The sequence below is a fragment of the Ruditapes philippinarum genome, unplaced genomic scaffold (assembly GCF_026571515.1).
Source record: "Ruditapes philippinarum isolate M1 unplaced genomic scaffold, ASM2657151v2 ctg2096_1_1_1_1, whole genome shotgun sequence".
Lineage (NCBI taxonomy): Eukaryota > Metazoa > Mollusca > Bivalvia > Venerida > Veneridae > Ruditapes > Ruditapes philippinarum.
Genome location: NW_026857858.1, coordinates 38,378 through 66,002, shown reverse-complemented (window position 1 = coordinate 66,002; position 27,625 = coordinate 38,378). Strand labels below are relative to the sequence as shown.

At 30.5% G+C, this 27,625-nt stretch overlaps 1 protein-coding gene across 5 annotated transcripts in view; it reads left to right on the top strand.

Moving 5' to 3' along the window:
• The window catches only part of LOC132751262 (cadherin-23-like), a 63,043-nt gene that overhangs the window by 8,412 nt on the left and 27,006 nt on the right, over positions 1-27,625 (top strand). For 2 of the 5 annotated variants that reach the window (XM_060741418.1, XM_060741416.1), the window contains exons 2-4: positions 3,691-3,779; positions 8,345-8,597; positions 8,968-9,092. In XM_060741418.1, coding sequence (XP_060597401.1) covers positions 3,713-3,779; positions 8,345-8,597; positions 8,968-9,092 — 445 coding nt within the window. In that variant the 5' untranslated portion in view covers positions 3,691-3,712. Of the gene's footprint in view, positions 1-3,690; positions 3,780-8,344; positions 8,598-8,967; positions 9,093-10,196; positions 10,266-11,031; positions 12,471-27,625 lie in introns of those variants that run through there. The other 3 variants (XM_060741417.1, XM_060741415.1, XM_060741419.1) reach the window with 3 other exon arrangements.

Below are 27,625 nucleotides of genomic sequence, written 5' to 3'. Positions count from 1 at the left end.
GTCGGCTATATGGACAACGCTATATTTGTTCTCTTAATTGTGAAAATTACTACCACTCAGAATTGGTTTTCCCAGGGCTAAAATTAGAAACCACATCGCTTTCAAAATAATAAAAGCTCGCCGATGATTGCAAGTTAGGTAAACAGAAATAATTTCGTATTAAGTCACGGTCAAATTTAAAAGCGGGACATTTTTAGAGTTGATTTTAATCATATTGCTTGCAAAATATCCATTGATTAATTCCATGGCTTCGATTGTAATAGGATTATTACTTTTCAAAATTGATACTTGATAAATAATATACCCCGAACTATAATTGTATCGCTCAAAAAAATAACTGTTTCGAGTTCTGATGCAAAGAATTGCTACGCCCTCGTGACATAATGATGCGCATCCGAACGACAAACATGTATTCTATCAAGCGATAAAATCACCGATTTTGATATATTATTTCGATTTTAACACGACATCAACAAATAAATGCTGTCATATTAGACAGGCATTCAAAATTACGAAGTTGCACTCTAAATATTTGATGAGCTTGTACGCAGCTGCCAAGTTGCTGCAAAAACTGATAAGCAAAATAAATGTGATCACTTATTGCACTTGGTGAAAGTATTGTTATGAAACAACCACATTTCTCATAAGCATGCGTTTTTTTCTATGTTTGAAATAACACAAAACCTGTTCAATATTTTTTAATGAAAAATGATATAATGATTAACTAGCATCTTCAAAGCAATGGAGCAATCAGTTATTCATAAATATTTGTTCGGTTCCAGAAGTTCTATCAATATTTTAGCAACACAACAAATAACTCATTTTTATCATAAGAACGATACAGTTTCATTGATTGTTTGTTATTTCTATACAATTTGAGAATGCAAATGAGCTTGTTGTCTTTAATTATAAAGTGTGATAATAATCAAAGTTAGGTTTGAGCCATATTCTTGGAAATTTCTTTTCAGATTTAATGTGTCTATATACACACGTTTTGATACACATCTTGTTTACTACATTTTTTAAACAAACCGCTTGAAGTACACAATTGTTCTTTTTTGGATCCGTAATCACACAGATCAATAAAATAAGTCAAAAAGGAAACTTGGGAGGCCTGTTTGAAATTGTAACGCGTGACTTATGACCCAAGAAGGAAAGCGATAAAAACTTTTTATATAATTGTGTTTTTCGCTAAGAAGGCTTAAATTTTGTTAGACAGGCAGTACATAACTGTATTTTAGTATCATGTAATTTGTTCGTTTCATACATGAACTAGTTAATCGCGAGTAGAACGATCACATTATTTTGAAACTGCAAATAGCCAACATTATTCCACTTGTCTTTTTTAGCATTACGTTTGTATTGATCAGAAACATACAAGGTTGTTATCTAAATAATCCAAAACATCTGATTGGTTTCTTTTAGTATCGTATAATTATTTCGTGGCACAATAGTCAAAGCTGTTCGAAATGTTATAAAACAGACTTAGATATGTTTTTTCAAGGTATTTAATGTGTTTGTTATGCTCCACTTGCATGAAATAAGGTGATAAAAAGCTGGGTTATCTCTAGAAAAACACTCCCTGCGTAAATTCATCAAAGATTATAAATATTAAATGCTTGTAATCAAGTATGTCAAACGTGAAAGTCTGAACGATAATTTATCATCTAATTCATGCATAAAGCTGATAAAATGGAGAGATAAAACAATTGAGCATCAGAAGTTAAAAAAAAATTTTAGAATAATTTTCATTTCAATAACACAGGAAACAAAATTTCACCTTAGAGCAGTCATGCCGTCTTGTAAATCTATTTCTAACTATAATTTTGTAAATTAAAAATGAGCAGTCTACCCCTTAGAATCCAAACAAGAAGATTCAGCGGAAAGTCCTAATCTCCGTAATGAACGATATTGTTTATGTTGTAATAATTTAGAAATAGAAGATGAATATCATTTTAAATGTATCAAAATTATGGAAAAAAATACATAAAGGACATTTACATCAAAATAACATCTGTTATCAAATTTTTGAATCCTAATTATAAGATTTAGCTCATACATGTACAAATATCACTGCTCGTTAAAAACGCCCTTGCTTTAAGATACTTGTTACTAACTGTAGGAAGGTAAATAGTCACTGTTCTAGCTCCTTAAGCATTATAAATAGTTTTGATTTTCATGTATCGAGTCTCTAACATTTCTCTTACATTAAGTTTTTCTTTTCGTATCTCACGTTGACAAATATATGTATTTATATCTATAAATAAAATGAATCTGAATTAATTATCTGTTCTGTACAAAACAATTTTTGTTACACTTCTGCAAAGAGACATGAGATTTGGAATAATGAAACAGATAGACGGGAAAACAAATTGACGGACAGATATATCGATTTTATAATTCATTCTGGCTCCATAAACATTGATTACTAAGCTATAACAATAAATTCAGAGTCAGATCTTTTTTTAAAGAGTAACAAACTAGTTTTAAAATGGGATATATTTTTCACATATAAATTAATTATTATCAAATGTGCGTCATCCGCTCTGTGTTATTGTGTTGTTTTAAGCACTATTTTTACCTCACCGTCAATAGTGTTGAAATCAATTACCCATGACATGAAATGTAATGGCAAATTATAAACCAATTATATATCAATTTCGGGATGAGAAGTGTCCTTTTTGTCTGTAAGATTATCTGGGATTTCTACGCCGATAAAAACACATTTGTGTTAGTTATATCTCCACTGTAACCATAAATAACCGATATACAACTTGTCCGGGACCAATTGTTACGGTCGGGCCATTTAAACAGCTTGTACTAATTTTCTCCGCATGTGACCGACAACTTATTCGACAATTAACCATTTTACAAATTGCCCTGGACCAATTTTTACGGAGAAACTACACCTCGCTCAAATATCGAACCAGCGAACCCTTCATTACAAATTCGACGCTCTCCACAATGAGTTTAGCGGGCATATGAAAAGTGTTCTTATATTAGCTTTGTACGATCACATTTATTTGTGTCCCAGTTACTGGTAAATTACAGCCGCCTTATGTTTTGATATCGTAACTTACTGATGCTACAATATAAATTGCGATTATAATCTTGTAACCATTTTTGAATGCATCTTTGAAAGAAAGAATTTACCCGAGATATTGCACAAATTAAAATTGTTTACATAATTAGATAAAGCAAAATTGTCTGAAACCAAAATGGCATTAATAACTTGTAGAACTCGCAGAAGTTCATCTATGAGGAGGATGCGTCAATAATTTTTAACTATTTTCTGAAACAAGCAATCATGTAGACAACTGTAGCAATGGCAATTGCAAAAACAAGCTACAGACTTTATTTAATTTCAAACAACTAATCAATGGGCATCAAACTATTAACAAATTGATAATTTGTTATGTTGTTTACCTTAGATACGTTTTGTCACGGTAAATAAAGCCATCCCTGTTTTGCAACGTCATTTAATAATAGTCTGTTGGCGCATGCGCTAATAAATGATCATATGCGCAGTCTCTGTTGCCCCATAAATATCTGCAGAATTTTCCTGCAAGTTAATGTATTCTTAGCTATTTGTCCCAGTACCATGACAACCCCAGAACAACATGAACTTCAGGCTATTTATTGGGCTGCCAGAACCCGAGTGTTTTACTAGACATACTTTTTCTGCTGCAGGTAAATCTGCCTGTACGAAACAATGGCGAAAGGCGTTGGGACGAGTGCTTTTATTTGTCTGATTTTTCTTGGACTGTTTTTAAGATCAGGTAAATATAAAAATTTTGATATTGTGCTTTTTGCTCTGAGAGAAAAAAAACATTGACGTTTTATCGTTTTAATTAATATCATTCATTATCTGTTTTTAATTGTTTGACAATTTTTCGGTGCATCATGTTAAGCTTTTTATAAAACACTTATAGTAACTCGGGAAGTGTAATGATTAAAGGTGTTTTAGATAACAAATAACCGTGCAAAGAAATTACTACAATTTGAAATACTCAACTTTGAACAACAAATATAACAAAAATTTAACTTAAGTTTTCGATATAAACATAAACGTATTATGTTTTATAACAAATTAGAATCTATTTTAATAAAATAGCAGCCATAATACATAAGAATTTTTTTCTACCATAATAATTGTGAGCATGTGAAGCAAAGCAGGATTTTATAACATATTATATTCTCATATCAAAATATATAACACTGAACGGTTAGACTTCTTTCAAATCAAGCTTATTAAAAAATCGAAAGAAATAAGTAAAAAAAAAATATAGCAATATATAGTTCATCATTATTAATTTTTTTTTTGCAAAAAAAGTTAATAAAGTTTTTCAAGTGCCATCAGTATAATGTTACTTATCGTCAATCTACTGATTTGTTTTTATTTTGCAATATCTATGTATTTGTTTATATTATCTTAGTAAATGAATTAAGTTGATAATTAATTGAAATTGATTAATTATCAAATTAATTGATTTTATTTAGTAACTGACATTTATCTAGTAACTGACAGTTTTGTACGTGTCTAAGAATAACAACATTAAAATAAATTTAGTACATGTTATAAACTATGCTAAAGTGTCATCGCAGAATATCTATTGCTGTTATGATAATATAGAAAAAATGGAAATGAATAAAAATAATTGACTCCAAAATTATATCTATTTTACAAACCCATTTAAGTGTTCATTAACCTCACAAATACTTTTATATATAGGCAGAAGATATTAAACTTTTTTTAAATCTGTGTCAAACTATCTCTACCGTATTAAAACAACAAAGTTTATCTTTATACCAAAATAAAGCATCAGAATCAACAACATCGATCTTATAAGTAATTAAATTTTCAAACACGTCAGTTGAAACGTTCAAAAATATTTTCCCTACTACAATATTTTATACAACTTCAAAGTATGGAACGCCATAGCTGCCTTATATTCACTCTTATCAAGTCGTGATGTCCTTTGGATAAATGGTGATGTCGTTTTATAGATGGTGCTATGGTTTTGATAGATGGTGATGTTATTTTCATATATGGTGATGTCGTTCAGATAGATGGTCATATAATTTAGATATATGGTGCAGTCATGTTATAAACGGTGCAGTGGTTTTGAGATATGGTGATGTCATTTTAATAAATGGTGCTGTGATTTCAATACTTGGTTAAGTCTATTTGAAATATTGTGCTGTAGCACTGATCGATGGTGTTGTCGTTTTTACATATGGTGATGTCGTTTTGATAAATGGCGAAGTCGAATTGATAGATGATGCTGTAGTTTTGTTAAACGGTGTTGTGAGTTTTAAAGATGTTGCTGTAATTTTGATACCTGGTGATGTCGTTTCAATAGACGGTGCTGTGAATTGGATAAATGGTTATCTCGTTTTGTAAGATGGGGCTGTAGTTGTTATAGATGGTGCTGTAATTTTGATAAATTGTTATGTCGTTTTGTTAGATGGTGCTGTGGTTTTTATAGATGGTGCTGTAATTTTGATAAATTGTTATATCGTTTTGTTAGATGGTGCTGTGGTTTTTATAGATGGTGCTGTAATTTTGATAAACTGTTATGTCGTTTGGTTAGGTGGTGCTGTGGTTTTTATAGATGGTGCTGTAATTTTGATAAATTGTTATGTGGTTTTGTTAGATGGTGCTGTGGTTTTTATAGATGGTGCTGTTTTTTTTATAAATGGTTATGTCGTTTCGTTAGATGGTGCTGTCGATTTGATAAATGGTTATGTCGTTTTGTTAGATGGTGCTGTGGTTGTTGTAGATAGCGCTGTAATTTTGATAAATGGTTATGTCGTTTTGTTAGATGGTGCTGTGCTATTTATAGATTGTGCTGTAATTTTGATAAATGGTTATATCGTTTTGTAAGATGATGCTGTAATTTTGTTAAATGGTTATATCGTTTTGTTAGATGATGCTGTAATTTTGTTAAATGGTAATGTCGTTTTGTGAGATGGTGCTGTAATTTTGAAAAATGGTTATGTCGTTTCAATAGACTTTACCTCATATAGACGTGATTTGACGGCTTGGTGACCCCCCCCCCTTATGAGGCCTCAGACAGTACAAAATGCCCTATTTAAGCCTTAGACACTGTTTTTCGTTTGAGAAATGTTGTTAAAAAGTGACCCTATTTTCTTCGGCGCCGCTCCCATCAAAATGGTACATCAAGGGGTTGTCAGAAAGGGGATGTGCCCCCTTCTGTTTTTGGGGGGGGGTGTTGAAGGGGGCGGCAGTCCCCCTCATCACCAATAAAATTTTGGACATGTGACAGGCTAAAATGGCCTCAGGTCGATCGTAAGGTAACGTGTAACCAACGCTGAAAAGTCTTTTGCTCTATCTCACATTTATCCACATCAATTTTACAGGAAATTTAAGGTTGAGTATGCTGTAACATGTACAGAGGCTATTGTCCAGTCAACATTTGTGCCAATTTTCATCAGTATCGAAGCATTTTTCATAGTTCCATAGCAATTTGAACTTTTAACAGGAGACTTTCCAATGAAAACGGCCATTTTTGACAATTTGCTCATCAAGGAAAGGATTAAATGTTTTTCTCTGAGATTAATAAATTAAAATTAAACTGGTGGAAAACAAGGGAAGCAATTTTGAAAAACCTTGGAATGGGTAACTTGTGGACAATGTTTGAAAATGAAAAGATCACGCCTGATTTTATCTGCAAATTATTTATGCAGGAAATGAAATACTTAGGGATAAATAACAGTCAAGATGTGATGAAGCTCAGATAAGAGTGTATAGAATTTGGCGAAAAAACGTCTCCATTTTTTTAAAATAACCAATCAAAATGTTCCGGTAAACAAACAGGTCATCTATAAATAGTTCATCATCATCTTAATAAAAAATCACAAAACCATACATCAAAATAGTATCACCATGTATAAAAAAAAACATCACCACATAGCAAAATAGTATAACCATTTATAAAAAGAACATCATCATGTAGCAAAATAGTATAACCATTTATAAAAACAAATCACCACATAGTAAAATAGTATAACCATTTATAAAAAGAACATCATCATGTAGCAAAATAGTACATGTGTATAACCATTTATAAAAACAACATCACCATACATCAAAATAGTATAACCATTTATAAAAACAACATCACCATATAGCAAAATTACAGCACCATTTATAAAAACAACAGCACCATATATAAAATCACACCACCAGGTACCAAAGTGACACCACCATATATCAAAACGAGCTCACCATTTATCATTACTGCAGCACCATGTATCAAAACAACAGCACCATATATATAATTACATCACCAATATTCAAAATGACAAAACCAGCTAGCAAAACCACAGCACCATCTGTCAAAACGACATCACCATTTATCAAAACCACAGCACCATTTACTTAAACTACAGCACCATCTGTCAAAACGACATCACCATTTATCAAAACCACAGCACCATTTACTTAAACTACAGCACCATCAGTCAAAACGTCATCACCATTTATCAAAACCTCAGCACCATTTATTTAAACTACAGCACCAGCTGTCAAAACGTCATCACCATTTATCAAAACCCCAGCACCATTTACTTAAACTACAGCACCATATGTCAACACGACATCACCATTTATCAAAACCACAGCACCATTTATTAAATCCACAGTACCATTTATTTAAACTACAACACCATCTGTCAAAAACGACATCACCATTTATCAAAACCACAGCACCATTTACTTAAACTACTGGACCATCTATCACAACTACATCACCATTTATTAAAACCACATAACCATTTATCAGAACCACAGCAATATCTGTCAAAAGGACATGACCACTTTAGAAGTGTTTATATAAGGCAGCTATGGCGTTCCATATCAAAGGGTCTTCCCAATAGCATATGCTTGCAAGTAAGATATGTAAAAAGGAATGCATTTCATTTCACTTCCAGCTATGTATTTTACTTCATAATAAATTGTTTCCTCAAAGACGAGGTTCAAAAGACTTTTGATAAGGTTTTGTTACTGTTAATTCTATCTATTTTATTTTTTGTTCTAATGACAACTGAAACCTTATACTTTGTTACGTCTAAAACATCTTTATTCGTATACATTTTGTCTGTTTGTTTTCACACACACTCTGACGACTTTATCGAAAATATATCTTCACACTGAACATTGATTCGGTATTATCTTTTAAAAGTGTTGCAATTGAATTTTGTTTAAAATACATTTTGCTATAGTTTGATGTTTTCTTACACTTAATCGATATTATCCTATAAACTTGTTGTCTTCAACACTTTGTTTACATATTTCTAACATTTGCCTATCTTTAAATAGATGCAGACATCACATCATGGACAACACCTAGTATAACTGGGGATAGCGGTACGGGAACATTATCAGTGGATGAGGACCAAGCATTGGACACAACAATTAAAACATATGCTGCAGAGACAGACGAGACTGTTAAGACTATTACTTACGCATTGGTCACAGCGGTCGCACCATTTACTCTCGACTCTACAGGGGAGTTAAAAATAACACAGGCACTCGATCATGAAACTCAGGATTCATATACACTTGAGATAAAGTATGTACATAGTTGTATTGTTTTAATCAGTTTATTAGTCTATTATTTATTTATTTTGTAATAAATCATTTAACAATAATTGATATAAACACTTGATTAATTAATTAATTAAATTATTTAAAATCAGTAAATTTATTTAGGCTCTGTTAGTAACATATGTCTGTACTTGTTTCATAAAAGTAAGATTAATGTTAATGTAAGTTCCAACATTGCATTTGAAAAATGTTGATTTTTTTTGTGAACAACTGAGATAATTAACTTGACACACTGTAACACTGACAAAACTGAATTTTTGTATACTTAAACAATACGAAAAATCAATTAAGATAATAAATGATATGATAGTTTATAAGAAAGAAGTGTGTTTCAGGGCCACAGACAATAATGATGAAGTAGGTATAGCGACTATTACAGTCACAGTGGGAGACGTAAATGAGGCACCATCCTTTGCAAAGGCTACAAGCGGCAAACGCATCTCCAAAGACTCCGCAACAGGTACAATTAGTTTTCCAAATATAAAAGTATATGACTGTGATATGATACACTGGCTATATTAACAGAAAAGATAAATTAAGTTATGTGGTTTTTTAAATCTTGTATTCATATTTGCAAGCTACAAATACAGGATAATTATATTCACACTATTGTTGATAAATTAATTGCTTGCTTTAATTTAAGAAAACAATAAATCAATGTAGAAAGAACATTTTCTGAACCAACAGTGGTGATTGGCAAGTCTTTTAAACTCAATTGCATTGACAAATTGGCGACATCGCCCCTAGTCTTTCATTGAACGTTTTTGTTCTTTAAGAACGAAACAAATGAGCTACCATGCCTTTATAAGTCTTTCAATTGGTAACTTTTACAAACCCTTTTTGATAATTTATTCAAAATTACACTTAACCATTTTTAGTAATAGTTATCTTTGATTTTTGACCGGCTTTATTACCCTATTGAAACGGGTTTTTTTTCTTCTTCATAAACATGTGTATTTCTATTGCATACGGACATCTGATTTTCAAAAAAATATGAATTTATATAACACCAAACTTCCTTTTTAAAAGGGGCAAAATGATTTTTTTCATAAATTGAAAGCGGTATTTTATATAAAACCATATAAATGTCACTATTATCTAACAAACGAACATAATTATTATCAAAACTAAAAAGTGAAGCATGTCATTATATGTGAATTATCATTTAAATTGGAATAAAATCAACGGAATCTAATCACAAATACGGTCAATTTTTTACATGCCAATTTTCAAAAACGCTACTCGAAAGCTCGCAAACTGCTGTGTTCTATATTTAATTGAATGTACATTATTAAAGCTATAAGTTGGAACATTTACGACAGTTTTTCATAAGATATGTATATGTTCATATCGGTGTAATTGTTCGTTGAAATATTAATATGTAAATTTGTTGAAATTCTCATGTTCTTCCTTTTTGTAATTATTATACCGTCTTCTTAACGCCATTTTAATTTTACATAAATTTGATTCTACGTACTAACTTAAGGATAATTACAAAATTGTTTTCTAATTGATGAATAATTATATTCTCATTAATGCATGTTTTTTAAAATTTTATGTTAAGGTACAACCATTATGACAGTCACTGCAACTGATCCTGATGACGGTGATGTTTTGAAATACAGTATCCATTGTAAGTATGTCTTATAGATGAAGGACTAAGAAATATTTAGTTAATTTTCGACTGATGGGAGGTAACACTCGGCTAATATGCTTTGCAAGAGACCTGTGACATTATAAAACGACAAAACATAATGTTTTGAAACTTTTCAGTCACACAATTCCGCCATTACTTTTGTTTATGATAAATTATGATGTAAGTTGTAAACATGCAAAAAAATAGCCATTATTTATCGTTGTTTACGGGACACGGGTCAATGGAAAAAATAGAAGAAAACTTTAAATACTAAAGATGATGTTTTTACGTTTGAGTGAAATATGGTAATATTTTCACGAAACATGATCAAATTCAATATATGTTTCACGGGGGCTGGAACAGCTATTGTAACAATAGCATTTTTAATTTTAATCAATATCCCAAAAAAATGCTGTTTACGAATACAGGCTACTATATTTTCTACGACGTTGCAATTGTAAAGCGCGCGTTCACACATTGATTATTAAAAGATGCGTGACTCGGCTCAAATTCAATGCATAATTTATCACAGCCATAACTGTCTTAAAAAATAATACATGGTATTTTTGATAACAAATACTTTCCGATGATGGATAGAATAGCTGAAGATACTCATTGCAAAAGATAAATATCTGAAAAAGTAGTTCAATAGATAAATAGGAGTATTGAACAATAATATCATTGTAATTATCACTTATTATCGTTGTAACTGCGTATAATATTGCCGTTATATCTCAATAAGTAATACGTTTCATTTATATAGCCGGAGATACAAATAGCGACTTTACCATCGACGAGGCCAGTGGACTTATCAAAACTGCTAAAGCTATTTCTGGTACCACCACAAACGTATACTCCCTAGTTATACATGCAGTCGATGATGACACCACAAAAAAGACTGGGATGACTACAGTGGTCGTTTTGGTAGAAGATTGTACATGCTCAGGGGCAGCATCTGTTACTGCTGGACTAATTTTAGTTCTTACAGGGCTTTTGAAATTTCTGTACTAAAATCGTTCAAGAGATACAATCACATTGCCTATGGTTAAATACCCAAATTTCTCAAAGGACAGTTAAAAACCTAGAAATTAAGTATCGATAAAAATTCAAGAACTTGAAACATTGTTAAAATCATTTTTGAAATTACTATCGTAACGAGTACATCAGCTTGCATATAAAAATTCATTTTGGAATAATCTCATTAAACCAAATGTATTTAAAAATTCTTTTCGTTAAAGTGTTAAATAAATGTCATCATCACTTTAATGTGCAATTTAAACCTGTATGGGACTCTATAATTTGAACATGGGCTAGTCCTATTTATCATATACCGCCATATGATTGCCATATGATTGATTCAGAAAATCTGTAATAAAAAATTTGTTGCTGTGATAACATCCACTGTTTATGCTCAGATACAAAGAAGATGCCGTTTAATATTTAAAGGGACACGACTGTGTTTGTTTCGAGATGTTTTCTTTCATATAAATATTTAGGTCTGCACAATTTAAGATCATTGATTTAATCCCCCTCATTTTTCAAATTAATTAATATCTAAAAGGTACAAAGTAACATAATTCTTAATAAAAACAAACACAATCATTATCTATATTATTCTTAGTATACTTCTTTTGCAAATCAAATTAAAGAACCCAAACTTTTGAGGCATTTGGATTCCAGTTGAACAATGGTCCAGGCAATTAAACATTTCATCTATAAAGGCACAAGTCTCATCACTTTTGTTTTCTGAATCGGATAACCGTCATTTATAGTTGATTTTATAATATTATAATATTTAACTTAATATTTAACTGCTCATTTCTTGAAACCAATTATAAAACATACATGTATAAATAAATGAAAAAATATAGCGGATATCAATATCAAATCTACCTACGTAGCAAACAAAATCATACTAAGATGACTTTTGAATAACTGATATTTAAAAATAAATAAATTAGGTATGCCTTTGAAGGAACGTATCCGAAATCTTGATTTCCATATCTTTATTCTTCGTTTGAAGAAAAACAAACTAAAAATAAATGTTGTTTTAATAAATCTTACTTTTATGTTTTATTGTCATTTATTTACAAGTCTTGGATTACTCTGAAAGCCCATTAATGATATGTTTGAATAACATTGAGACATGGGCTTTCCTTTTACAGTTGCTTTGTGTTTGTATTAGCACGGATACTTATTTTTGATAGAGCTAGTGGTTTGTCTCACGGTTTTGAGATCATAGGTTAGAGCTCTACTCGAGTCACAACCATGCTGTCTTTAAATGACAGCTTTACTGATGAGATTGAAGTTAAAATTGGCTTTAATGCTTTTACCACAATCGAACAGAAACATTTTATTATAATGTATATGCACATATATTTTGATTTGTCTATTTTTATGTTTTACTAATTTACAAATAAAACTTTTGCTAAAAAAGGAAACAATCGTTTATCATTACTGAAGTCCATCTTCATGTCCAGTGTTATTGACATGAACAAGGAATGTTCAAAAGCAATAGAAGTTCAAATCTACGTACACGACTATATTGTACTTTAATATTTATATCGTAGAGGAGTTTGAATGCATGTATATTTAGAACAAATGATATTAATTATGACAGCATTGTTGTATAATAATGCATGGATTGAGTTTAAATGCACGGGGGCTTACATCTTACACAATCGATCAATATAACATAAAAAGTATATCTTAAAATATATAACGAAACTGGTCCATACAATTTCCTGTCATCAAAAAGTATAATTAAAGTATTCTCATATAGGCTTGTAGTATTTACTAACTCAATTTGAAAGGAGACCGGCTATTTACTATTTGATTTATAGTATTTTCGGTCTTCTTTGAACAAATAAGTGAAATTTATGATCTACACCAAAATCGCTAAGCATGCTTATATTAGTCTAGGACTGTGATTTATTAGACAATTTGCAGGAGTTTACGCCCTAAAGTCCTATACTGAAAACAAAATGTTACTATGTCTAAAACATGCACACATACCAATGATATTTTATTGCAGCACTTAAAGTAAATCGTTCTATTATTGAAGGCTTGTTATACAATAAATAACTATGTTAACAGTATTTTGTAAAAGATATATCAACCAACAACGAAAGATATATGGATTTTGTTGACAAGTGTGATATATATCGTACATTATCCAATATTAAATATATCAAATATATCTATATAGTAACCTATTTTCAGGCTAAGACCAAACCTTTCTTAAAATATCTATGAATGTATAAACTGGTTCATTACAATAATCTCAAGGACTGTAACCATTCTTTGGTGCGCTACATAATTTTTGAAAGTCTTTCTATTTCTTATTATTTATATACTTTACCTTCAAATCGGCGGATTTTCTGCAGGAAATGGTCAGAGTGGGAGCATTCAGCAAGTGCTCGATGACATAGTATCTGCCATTGATTTAGCACCTTGGAAATTCTGTAAAAAATCATAGGTATGAATATTGGAATTGATGTAATTATACTTCATTGGAAGCCGGTATTTGATTTTATAATAAGCAATATTTGTTGACAATTAAATAACCTAATAAAATTATGTACTATCCATTGTCAATATGAAACATGCTTGCATACAAGCTGCATTTTAGATTCCTTAATCTTCATCAAATAAAGGAGGTGACCTCATTGTTTTGTATTAATGATACAGGTTGAATTGTTTCCCTTGGATACTTTTTTCCAACTGAATTCAATTATCGCTTACAATCAGATAATTCCAGCTATGCGAATTCTAGGATTTGTATTTGTATGCTATATGGTTCTGTCACGAATTATCAAACATGAATAAATAATTATGCCATAATTTAATTTAAATTGGGTCCAAATCAATTGGACAAACAAAACGATTGTTCTGTTCACATTGCTCTTAAAGTCCTCACAAATATGTAAGCAATTCTAATTATGACATCCCGCTATGTCAGGCGCTTGCTTATCATTACAATTAATGACATTGCTTACCAGATTTTTTGCGATAGTTTTGTTTGATTTCTTAACCTTTCGAATGATTTCCTAAAATGTCTTCATATTCACTGCTGAAGACCATTAATGAACTGTATGTCTGTGAATGGATGGATGAATTCAAATTTGAAATTTTAATATGAAATATTTAAGATATTGGTATTGCTCATGAGGAATGAAATGACTGATGAACAATAATTGAGCACAATTAAAAGTTTTTATTCAAAGTCTCCTCTCTATTGACTTACTTAATCATTTAATGTTTTATTCTTGTGGAAAAAATTGAGACCCCAACTAAAGCAATTATAGCGGAATAATATTAGATGAAAACTGAAGACTCAATTGCATTGAGTATCAGCCTGAACACCAGCAATAAATGTAGCATCACTACACCTCATTGTACCTGGGATTATTTAATCAACACTCACAGTTGCATTACACCCAACTTAGTATAAAATTGGGAGTGAAAAGGTTAAACTAAACATTTCTTTATATTTTGTTATGGTTGTTTTAATTTTGTTATCTTCTTTGCCTAAAAAAATTAATAAAGCCCGTACCCCACTGAAATTTCGATTCGTAACTTTCAAAATATTTCAATCCCGTTCAAATTATTTTGAGAATGAGACAGCCTTTGTATAGTGTGGTCCGTGTTTTAAGTTTATATTTAGCATTTACCTTTTTAATTATTGGCTAATCACAATTTTAATAGCTAATCGTTTGCAAAAAGCATATTCAGCTCATGTTAACAGCGACACAATAAGGATCATACAATTTTAAGCATTAGAATCTTTGATCTAGATAGAAAACATTATCATTTAAACATAAAGCACTGCAAAAATGTACAGGACTTCCATGGTTATATTCCAACTAACTTTTTGAAAATGACAGGTATGGAAAAAGTGAGCCCTAAAAACCGATGATTAGAAAAACAGGTGGATCAATGGCCCAAAAGCGCTCACCTGAGGACAGACTTTTGTTTGTGTAGAAGGTTAATTACAATTATTCGAATTATAGCGTTTGTCACTAGACCATGCATCATGCAAAATATTTTTTATCCCTTTTTACATTACACGTGGTCTTTCTACATAGCTGTACACCAAAAACAAGGAGTTAGGTCTTATTCAGGCCATCTAATACGAGGGTTGTTCAAAAAGTAATGGGACTAAGAGTCTTGCCTCTTTATATTCAATTCAATTTAGAATATTTTTATATTTACAGAGATCGAAAATGTTTTCTTTAATCTAAGTATAAAATTATTGAATTCTTGTGCTTAACGCGTGTTCCCTGTGTTATTGAATAACTATGGTAACACGCACCTGGCGCATAACATAAAACAGTTAATTGAAGCTTAGTTGTACTTCTTTTTTTTATAAATTATTTTCTTTTTTTCCCCGTTCATTCCACCAACATATTTTTTCATATTTAGGTAACATTATTCCCAAATTTGATGTCATTCAAACATGAAACGGCTAAATCATCAAGTTTTAAACCGCAGTGGTCATTACGTTAAATGTGGAAATTTGACGTTCACTGAAAATGTGTGCAATCGTTAAACTTTGCCAACAAATTCGCGATAATCCTTCAGATACATACGAAAACATAAAATTAACACAGTACAATTAATATGCTATCAGGAATCTCATTTTAAGTTTGTGCAAGCAATTTAAAAACTGCACATACGAGATCACAAACGATGAAAGGATGAAAATGATAGCGGGAAATTGACGGGACGGTAGTGACGTTAAATGAAAAAGCGCTACAAAATGATCGACGGTAAACAGTCCACGAACTGTCTGTCCGGCATGTTTGATTTCTGCATCGGGTCTCTTGATTCAGTTCTACCCAAATGTTTTGTTTCAAACAAAATTATATTTCATTTGAGTAGATATACGTGTTATCAATAAATTAATGTAATAATGATTCTCGCTTATTATTTATATTTTTCTTTTAAAAATGATACGCTGTTCCTAGTAGGAAAATATACTTTTCAGTTGATAAATATTGTTATTTATCTTACATAATGATATTATTTTAAGAACGTACGATTATATGTGTAAATTAATGCGCTTTTTCATTAACAGCATACGTTCATGCCTGTTTAATCTATATTGATTACAATAAGAATACAAGAATACGAGAAAAAGCGGAGAGTGGCCGGCTTTCGGGACGGAACGAAAATGTGATCTTTTTCTTTCTCGCTTCATCTCCACATATGAGGTCTGGTCATAGTTACATGATTTAGACACCTAGAACATTATGGAGAATTATTTAATAAGGGATGACGCTTGTTACATTGTGTTTTATTTTTACGACGTCATAAATGTTTTATTGTGCCGTTAGCGTGCGCCGGGTCGAGTACCCCTTGTCATTTGAATTTTTTTACAGACTCGTTATTTTTAAACATATTTTATTGATTTTTTCTCTGTATATAGAGAATATGTTCCGATATCAATATTTTGTAAAATTGCGCACGTAAATTAAAAAATGTAAACAGTAGAACTGCAGTCCTATTACTTTTTTAACAACCTTCGTAGCAACAGACCTGAACCATTTGCACAACGTTTAACTTTTAAAGGGCCAACCTGAGGACCATTCCTGTTAAGTTTGATTAAAATTGTAATCATTGGTTTCAGAGATATTGTTTAAAGAAAGTGTTGTCGGGACACGACGACAAATGACAGGCGGTTGAGAATCTTAAAATGACCGCGTTGTGGTCTGGTAAGCTAAAAATTGAAAGGTGACATATTGCAGATTATTGATTATTGAATCTGTATATGAACATGTCAAAAGATGTAAATATATATGTATTTTAAAGGTGTAATAATTGCTTGGATTGTTTCAAGTGTCAGTCATTTTTAGCTGCTTTATATTGGCAAAAGAACGACATTATGCAAGTATCAAAATTCATGATATTTATAATAACATGCGCACGCAGGAGATGCCTGACAACAATGGTGTCATCCAAATGTTGGATTTGAATATACCAGTTACAAAGAAAAACCTAAAGAATAAGACAAAAAGATCTAGGAAAGGTGAAAATCTTCATCTTCATTAAAAGTACATACTTATAAGGAATGTTAAAGGTATTACTTCAGAAATAAATAGATTTTTCATTTTTGTTGAGATTTAACATTTATAGTGTTGGAATAATTGATTGAGAACACGCAGGATGCTTATAATTTTAAGAAATAACAGAAAGTTACACTAAATGTGGATTTCTTTATTCGAAAAGAAGCAAAATGAAAACAAGGTGGATTTTGATTTCCATTCAAATTACTCACTCACTACAACGCTACAAATTAACAAAGCGCAAAAAGGAAAATATATTTCAGACATGTGGCCAATGTCTTACTTCATGAAACTGTTATAGGTCACAAATCAAGAATTGCTTTTATCAAAATTGGAGGCTTAATTTAATACAATTTGGATTTAGGACAAAAAGATAAATAGTGAAAGAAAATAATAATGACATTCAACAAACACACCGAAACAATGACAAGACCGAAATGCTAACAAAAGGTATGATATTTAGTTTAATGCAAATGCGTACCGGCTTTGCAATATATCATACCATATCTATCTAAGCAGGAAGGTGAACGGTGAAGGATATGTCTGCTGTCTGAAAAGCGCATTTTTTTAAAATAAACACACATGCATTTACCAATTTAATATCGTGTCAAGTCTAATTTTGTAATGTCATGACAAACTACAAAGTCGTATAATAATAAAAAAACGACATTTTGTTCAATGATTAATTGAGGCAATAACAATCTACGCTGTTCTTTTTTCAACTAACCTCATTACATTGACAACATAATCGACATCATTCTGTTTTTTATTTTCACATTCCGGTTTTAAGATTTTAGTAAATATTAATGAAAAATAAATATAAAAATAAAAACAGTGTACTAACAACAAACGGATTCCACTTAAAGGATCTAGTTAAAAAACGCTCCCAATGTTTACTTAAAATGTGTCTCAAGGAATCAATGTAACATAGGGTACATCTCTGTGTTCAATTGAAATTACGTTTATATTTGACATTCCTTGGATTTATTAAAGAAATAAAAAGTAATGTACATGTATATAACTTAAATGTCTTTTCATTTTGTATTTCTTTCCGTTAATATAATATTGATTAAAAAGAATACGATAGTGGGGATGGCGAAAAAGTTGTTGTTAAAGTTTGTTTGCACAACAGTTATCAATTTTCATAACTATCTTTGCCCCTCACCGCTGTGGGTTCGAATCCCGACAGGGACTTTGGATTCTTTCATGTGAGGAAGCTATCCAGCTGGCTTACGGAACGTCGGTGGTTCTACTCAGGTGCCCTTTCGTGCCTGAAATAATGCACGGAAGGGCACCTGAGGTCTTCCTCCACCAATAAAGCTGGAACGTCGCGATATGACCTATACTGTGTCGATGCGACGTAAAACCCAAAACAAACAAAAACAAATCATAACTATCTGCCGCTTTTTCAAATTTTAGAGGATAGATATTGCAAATGATTAAGAAGTGATATCAGAATAAAAATTAATTCACAAAATTTTCAAACATCTGTATAAGATTTATAATATAGGATTAGTATATATTGGACTCATTCTCAATAACAATTTCAAAACTTGATTAAAAAATATATCATTTGGATATTCTTATAAAATATTGTTTGATAAAAAATATGCTGATAAAGTTCTAAGCAATTAAGTATAACATATATATGAAGAATTATAATATTCTGTCCAAAAACATTTCTCATATCTGCTACATAGATATATGCCATATCGGATCAAGTATCTTGACTTACAAATAAAATGTATATATAATGTTTCGTGGTTTGTTATAACGTCTTATACAAAATACTGTCAACGTAAAAAAACATAATACTGTCAACTTAATTAATTTATTGTATAACATAACTTCCATTATAAACCTATTCATATTTTCATTTTTCAGTTTCTTCTGTGTGATATGCAAGCAATGTAACAATTTAATCAAAAGTATTTGTTGCACTAATATTCGACTGTTATGGCCAAGTTTGTTTACGCTTCTGTAATTTTGATGAGGCCGTGTGAAGATGAAACCGAATCGCCTACTTAAGATTAAAATTTGAGACGTATAACACTGTTGCTCTACCCGGAAGATTTAGTAGCCTTCTGTAGTTCTAAGGCGTGCGTTTGGATTTTAAACTTTCTATTGAGTGAGATTTTCATTTTATTATTCATTTTCTTAAATCTTTAATCAATTGAAAACAAACATGTTTTATTTGATTTCAAACATGTATAAATTTGACTGAATACGTTTTCACTCTAAATAACTGTTCGACGTTGTATGTAACTCTTTCAAATGTATCAAAGCATTATAGTGTTGTCATATAATTATTTGAACGATCATTAAAGGTTACTATGTATGCCTAATACAAAAATTAAATGGTAATTTAAACAATCAACCTCACATCAGCAGAATATGAGTAGACTTAATTTGGAAATCTCATTAATTATTCTGAAACAAAGTAAAATAATGTATAGGATTAGTCTGAATAAACTTAAGCTCAACCATTTGTTTAAATTTCTCTGGTATTTAAGTTTTGTATATTAAACCCTTTTTCCTCCTAAAAATATTTTACACTATTTTCTGAATCTAATGATGTGTAATAAATTGTATCGAAATAAAGAGTCTACCAATAACGTTAACAATCATATAAATAAATGCCAATAAAAAGATAGAAAATCACACACCAACAAAATACGGTACTCTCAGTTTTGTATAGTAAGTAAGTGATTGATGTGTTCAATTGATATAAAGTTTATATATATTTTAGACTTTTTTGCATAAGAATAACTATCTTTACTAGTTGTAACCGCCAACGATGATTTCTTAATTGTATTTGTTTTCCAAAAGTTGTTTGATATTACAAAGTTAGGTAAAGACAAAACGTTATTATATATAAACGTCTATTATAATTTTGATTTAATTAAAACTTCAAACGCTGAAGTAATTCTCAACGAACAAAATGGCATTCAGAACGTTTTACATATCTTGATAGGTAAATACCGTTTTATCGAAAGAACATTGAATTGCATTTTCTTGAAGCGACATACGCAATGATAAAATGAATTGAAGAGAACATATTGAGTAAGAATAAAATCACATTGTATATGTTTTGTACATGGTGATTGATTAGTGGACCTGTAATGGTAAACCTCATTTTGGATACGTCAATATGGGTGAAAACTGTAATTAAATATATCATTCTAAACATTAATATATTACTTTCAAAAGTACAAGATAGGTCAAGAATATATCAGAAACCGATGACCATTGAGATTCATTGCATCCATGAAAAAATAACATAAAAACAACAAAAAATAATATGCTCCTACGTCGTAAAGAATGCATTAATAACACATTATATCAACTCGAATTGTCTATCTATATTACTACTGATTCCTTAAATGGACAGTGTCAACTAATGAATTCAAAAATCCTATATCAATTTTGCAAGTAAATACAAATTATTTCGACAGAGTATCTTTTTAAACAGTATTTTTGTTTGCTTCTTAATAAATTGATAAAGAGTGGGGTAGTCTTTTTATATTTTAGGCAGATATTAAATCTTATCCTAAACATTTTCGAATATAATCTGTTGGTCAAACATCATTTAAACAGTCAATCTTTTGAAATATAAAGTCAATTCTGCTCAACTTGACAATGAAAATATGAGCATAATATCACTGTAAAATTGAACGTAAAAGGTAAATTGTAAATGATATTTACAGAAATTTCGTTTGAATCCGGTGGTTATTTATTGTTTATGCGAAGTAAATCTTTAAAGCAAAAGGAATTATGGCAACATGAAAATTTATTTTGACTCTCACCTCTTCACTCACACTATACCTTTAGATGGGCATACTGTCAATTCATTATAGATACTACAGAACAATAAAAAAGAAATATTTAGAGTATTAACATTCACGCGCACTAATAAATCTCTAGATATATAAATGAGATGTCGTCAGCAAAGAGAAATAGGTAGATTGAAAGCTGAAGTAATGTCAAACAAAAATAACTCTGTTATTTGTAAAAGTATCTCTTTATCGTTTACGGAAAGTGAGAACAAACTCGGCGAAATTATCTACCCCTTTTTCAAGTCTTCGTCACAGTTGAAAAAATCTGACAATGAATCAATATGTCAAACACCAAATGTTTTAACTCTTAATTCAAAAATATTACAGCATTGAATAGTCTTACATTTACACATTTACACCATGATTTGTTTTATTAATTTTTCAAAAAGGGCATTTCTGTATATAAATCAAAACATAAAAATCATTACAAGTCCTCAAAACAAATCTAGTTATATTTTTTCCATTTAATTTAGATGTCTTTCAATAAAATAATGTAAGAGAAAAATGGCATCGACTGTCTTATAATATGATTTAAAACGATACTAGGCCTCAGTCAGAATATCTTGTCATTTTTTCAAATACGAGGGTTGATCAAAAAGTAGTAGGACTACAGTTCTATTGTTCACATTTTTTAATTTACGTCCTGAATTTTACAAGATAATAATATCGGAACATATCCTCTATATACAGTGAAAAAAATCAATAAATTATGTTTAAAAATAACGAGTCTGTGAAAATTTCAAATTACAAGGGGTACACGACCCGGCCCATGCTAACAGCACAATAAATGACGTTTATGACGTCGTAAAATAAAAACGTCATCCCTCCTGAAAATGTGTTAATTTTATGTTTTCATATGTATCTGAAGCAGTATCAACAATTTGTTGGCAAAGTTTAACGATCGCACACATTTTCAGTTTTTTAACGAACGTCAAATTTCTACAATTAACCATTCAAAGCTTGATGATTTAGCAATTTCATGTCTGAATGACGTCAACTTTGGGTATAATGTCACTTAAATATAATTAATTGTGTTGGTGGAATAAATGGGGAAAAAATGAATTATGAATAAAATAAAAGTTCAACTCAGTTTCAATAACTTTTTATGTGCTGCGCCAGATGCGTGTTTCCAAGGTTATTCAATAGCACAGGGAACACGCGTAAAGCACAAGAAATGAATAATTTTATGATTAAATTGAAGGAAACATTTTTCGATCGTTGTACATATAAAAATATTCTTAATTGAATTGAATATGAAGATGCAAGACTCTTAGTCCTATTACCTTTCGAATAACCCTCGTATTTACTGTTACAGTGTACCCCTCTTTAATTTATAGGAAAACTTGAATCATCTTTTTTTTTCAAAAAAATATTATAATGCATATGTCTGTATAATTTATGTAAAAAAATGTGCTAATAAAAGACCTTGCAGGTCAGTTATATTAATTTCATTGCATGCAAAGAATATAATGCTTTATAATATGAAGAAATTTAAGTAAGTTATGTGAATTTATTTATTCACATCGCTTTTATGCATGACAAACATTAAAAAAGTTTATTTGTTAAACTGCCATAGTCAATGTAATATTAAGTGTAATTTTAAAATTTAAAGCAGTTTTGAATGGTAGTCTACGTTTAATAAATAGTTCCTACCAGGTAGATTTTGTGATAATTTTAAGATATAAAATAACCGTGAGAAAGTGTGTTATTTAGGCGGGCTTTAAGGTAAGAACCCATCTTGACATCATGTATTCCTTGTTAAAGAAAATTGGTCCATATTGAAAGAATTGTAAAACCATTAAAATGTTGAGAGCATTTTGTATCATAATTACCGTACTTGACAATAAACAACGAACGTTTTAGATTTATGTGGATGTTGTTAGAATATATTACATGAATTGAAACGTCATGTGTTTAAGTAGATACATATCTATATGGTAAATACAAAGAGTTTTACAACAAAAATATCTTATCGTAAAGAAGATCATACTAAATCACTTAAAACTCTAACTACAATTTTTTACAGGACATATTTGATAGGCTAATTCAAATAATACATTTTTATAAGTATTAATACGTTTTGAAAAAGTGCCCATTGAAGACCAATAAACTCTGAAATAATTTTAGCTTTTATCATTGAAATATTTTTGTCATTTTATTATTCCTTCCTCCCCTTATTGCAGAATTGTACAAACTAAATATTTGCTGTTTTCATATTGATGTGAAGCGTATAGTACATTGTTGTTACATAGCATTTTAATCACACGGAACAGAGCATTTAAACTTGAAACTATTTAAAATGCTTTTCTATAAAACTGAGTGAAAAGTGTATGCTGTCTGTTAATTTCTAATTTAGGATTTAATTAATATAAACTTTAAGAAATACAATTTATATATTAACATTCTTTAGAAAAACATAAATGTATTTAAGAAAAAAAATTGCATCATAACTAGCTTACCATTGTTAGTTAGCTATTTGATTTTAACAAAATTGTAGCTTTAAATTGAACGGAAACAATAAAGGGTGAATATATCTGCAAAATATTTACATGATCCTGTTTCTGCTTGAATGCATAAATATTAAATCGTAATCTAACTCTCAAACATTTTACAAAATTTTGGAAAATTAGCTCTTTGTAAGGGTGCATTTTTCAAAATTTTAAGGTACAATGAGTTGTAAAGAATGAATGTCGGGCTGTGTGAATAATTATGTACAATGATTTTCATTTATGATTTGAAAGTATAAAACTGCAGTAACTGTTAAGATTATATTAACAAGGCTGAAATAAATACATAACCTTAATTTATGACAAATATATTAAACAAGAAATAAAAAATAGAAACAAGAGCTCAACAAATGCAGAGCAGTCTACGCACAAATGTAAATTTGTTGAGTTATCAAATAAAAACAAATCGACAGACAAAATATTCTATGTTGATTATCCTGAGGGCACTAAATGACCTCTATTGTGGAGGTATATTTTACCCTAAGTGCATAATTTATAAAACTTTAACAGAGGTCTACCAGGGAATAATGTTTATACTAAATATAGAGGCATTGTATTCACCCACAAAACAGATAAGATATGTTTTTTCTTTACCTTGTTCTAAACACGGAATAATTTTTGTAATGACTAAGTGTGACCTTGACCAGATAAACTTCAAGCCTGTGCTCTACACATTGTTTCATTATGATTAACATATTTGCAGAGTAAGTTAGATTTCCTTCCATCGGTTCTAAAGAAACAGACCGACCGCGTAACCTGCTAACAGGCGGACAAACGATCATTGCTTCTGGCGTATAACACGAATGACAATCATAAAATGAATGTTTATATTTGATAATAAAAATTGAACTAAAACCCAGTAAAATCATACATTTGGCGGACATGATAAACTTTATTTAAACGAGTAACTAAGTCAAATGGTATTTTGACTTTATGTAAATAATGTATTTTTTATCCGTTATTGTACGAATATTGCCGATACCAATTTCTTTCGAACCAAAAGCGATGGATTTTTTACAAAAAACATTGATCAGAGGATAAACTTTGACATTTTAAACAACATTAAATTAATTTTATTTACTATAACCATTAAACAATGTCTTTAGCAAAGGGCATGTGCTTACTTGATTAGATGTAATTTATTTGGTCTCAGGGTTTTAGTCAAGGAAAAATGTCTTCTTTGTCAGATACCTGACAAATTATCATGGGCAACAGGAAACAGTTATTTTAGGATTGATGACTGAAATGGCACGTGAGTTTCGTTAAATATCGAATAGGTCTCGTTTGCAATAATAGCTTCAAACAGAGGAAATTGACGCAAAAAGCACTCTGTTCCCATTTTACAAAAACCTCTTTTTATTAAAAATGGTAAACTTTGGTACTATGTAAAATAGGTACAACAGAAAATGTATGTCTAAAGATATAAACTAAAAAAACATGTTAATGGAAATTAATTATGTAGATTGTACGACAAAATAAGGAAATGCTTTATTATGTAATGTTTCCTTTTGTGTGTAAACCATTTGTGGTGTCGGAGGCCGAGTGTGTGAATTCCTTTACTATGTAAAAATCTGAATAAATTATTTTGTGTGTTCTGTCAAATCTTGCCTTTGTGTTACTTCTGCAAAAACATGAAATTTGGAATTATGAAACGGATAGGCGGGAAACAAAGTAAAACAAGTTTGACATCGGCTGTGTTGGATATATTGATTAACTTTTAAATAATAACTATTCCTAATTTCAATGGTTTATATACTATAAATACCTCAACCTTAAATTGAAATCAATTACCTATGACACAAAATGTAATAGCTAATTATATACCAATTTCGGGATTAGAATTGTCCTATTAGTTAAATAAGAAATAATATATCCCAAACAGTGGTTTTATCGCTCAATAACATCACTGCTTGGAGTTCGGATGCGAGGAATTATATCACAAGGGCGTAGCCCGAGTGATAAAATGATGCGCATCCGAACGACAAACAGTGATGTTATCAAGCGATAAAATCACCAATTTGGATATATGTTTTTGATTCTAACACGACATCAACATATAAATGCTGCCGTATTTGATATTAACCTAATTTGTGTTTGATTTGTTTCCGTACTTATTTTTCAGCGCGTCACATTTTAGTGGTTACGTCACGTGTATAATGATTACGTCACGTGTCTAAATATAGAACGTCAAACTGTGATTTTATTGCATAATAACACACACTTTTGGTTCTTCTTTGTTCAATAGGGAAACATGCGGGTCGTGTTAGAATCTGTAGTTTATAACGCTGATTTTAACAGGGTTGTTTTCGTCATATCCCGACGGTCGAGACCAGCTTGTACTTATTTCTCCGCAAATGACCATTCAACTTAATGTACGAGACAAATTTTCACGGCAAAATACACCTCGACCGAGGAACACACCAGACATCCCTGGATTGAACATTCCATTGTTTTTGTTAACATTGTTTAGACAATCGTGAAGATAATTTTAGTAATTGCAGTTTGGGATAAAAAACTAAACTATTTGCTCCAGTATCATGACAACCCCAAAAACAACATTAACTTTAGGCTTTTTTTGGGTTTTTACAATCTGAGCGTAATACTAGACATATTTTTTCTGCTGCAGGTGAACACAACAATGGCTAAAGGTTTTTGGACGAGTGTTTTAATGTGCCTAATTTTTCTTGGACTGCTGTTCAGAACAGGTAAATTAAATTTTGATATTGTGCTTTTCGTTCTGTGAAAACAATTTCCCGGAGCATCATGATAAGCTTTTTATAATGACACCCATAGTATATCCGAGAGTGTAACGATTTCAGGTGAGTTAAATGAATAGTAAAATTGATTATGCAAATAAATTACTACAATTTGAAATACTCAACCTTGTATAACAAATGATTTTCTGTTGCTGCTTTTAAGTTAAGATAACATAGTTTTTGAGAAAAAAAAGACATCAACGTATTATGTTTTATAACAAAAAAGAATCTATTTGAATAAAATCAATCATAATGCATTTAAATCTATTTTATACAAAAATAAGTGTGAGCCTGTGATAGCAGGATTTCATAACATATTTTATATTCTCATATCAAACTATGTACATGTATCTCGGAACAGAGAGACTTATTTCAAACACGCTAGTAAATAACCCTTTCTTTAAAACAACAATAACAACATCAACATTACATGAATAATAGAAAAGCTAAGAAAAAAAAATTGAGAAAAAAATAAAACAAAACAGAAAAATAAACAAAAACGCAGAAAAATAAACAGTCTATATTGAATGTTTTGTGTCAATTAAGTGAATTATTTGCAATATAAAAATGATGAAGTTTTTATGTAACAACAGTATAATGTAACCTTATCGTCGACATACACAGATTATTTTATTTTGCAATATCTATGTATTTGGTAAGATTGTTTTAATTAGTCAATTAATTTAATAACAAATTAATAATATCAATAAATCTATAAACAAATTAATTTATTTCATACAGGAAACTAACATTTTATTAAGTAACTGATATTTGTGTACGTGTCAAGGTTTAACAACATTTAAATCAATTAAGTGCATGTTATAAACTAGGCATAATTTATCTTTATGCTTTAAACCTGACGAAATGCTTTATATGGGGACTATTCTAATTCGAAGTAGATGTTTAGGTGATACCAGGTATGAGACTTGAGAATCTACGGAAGGTCGGAATTTTGCTTGTTTTGTTTTTATTTTTCGGGGCAACCACACAAGCGCTGAAACAGGAAGGGTGTTTTGGCTACCATTGAGTTAAAAAATTCCAAAGCAACACCAGAGGTCAAAACCAACTCGTCCGCTGGGGCTGAGATATGCATAGACTCCTGTTAGTTAGTACCATTTAGTCGCGTCTGATGAACCCATCTGCGAATGTTTCTTTTTTCAAAACCACTTTCGGGTTTAAATGTTGAATTCT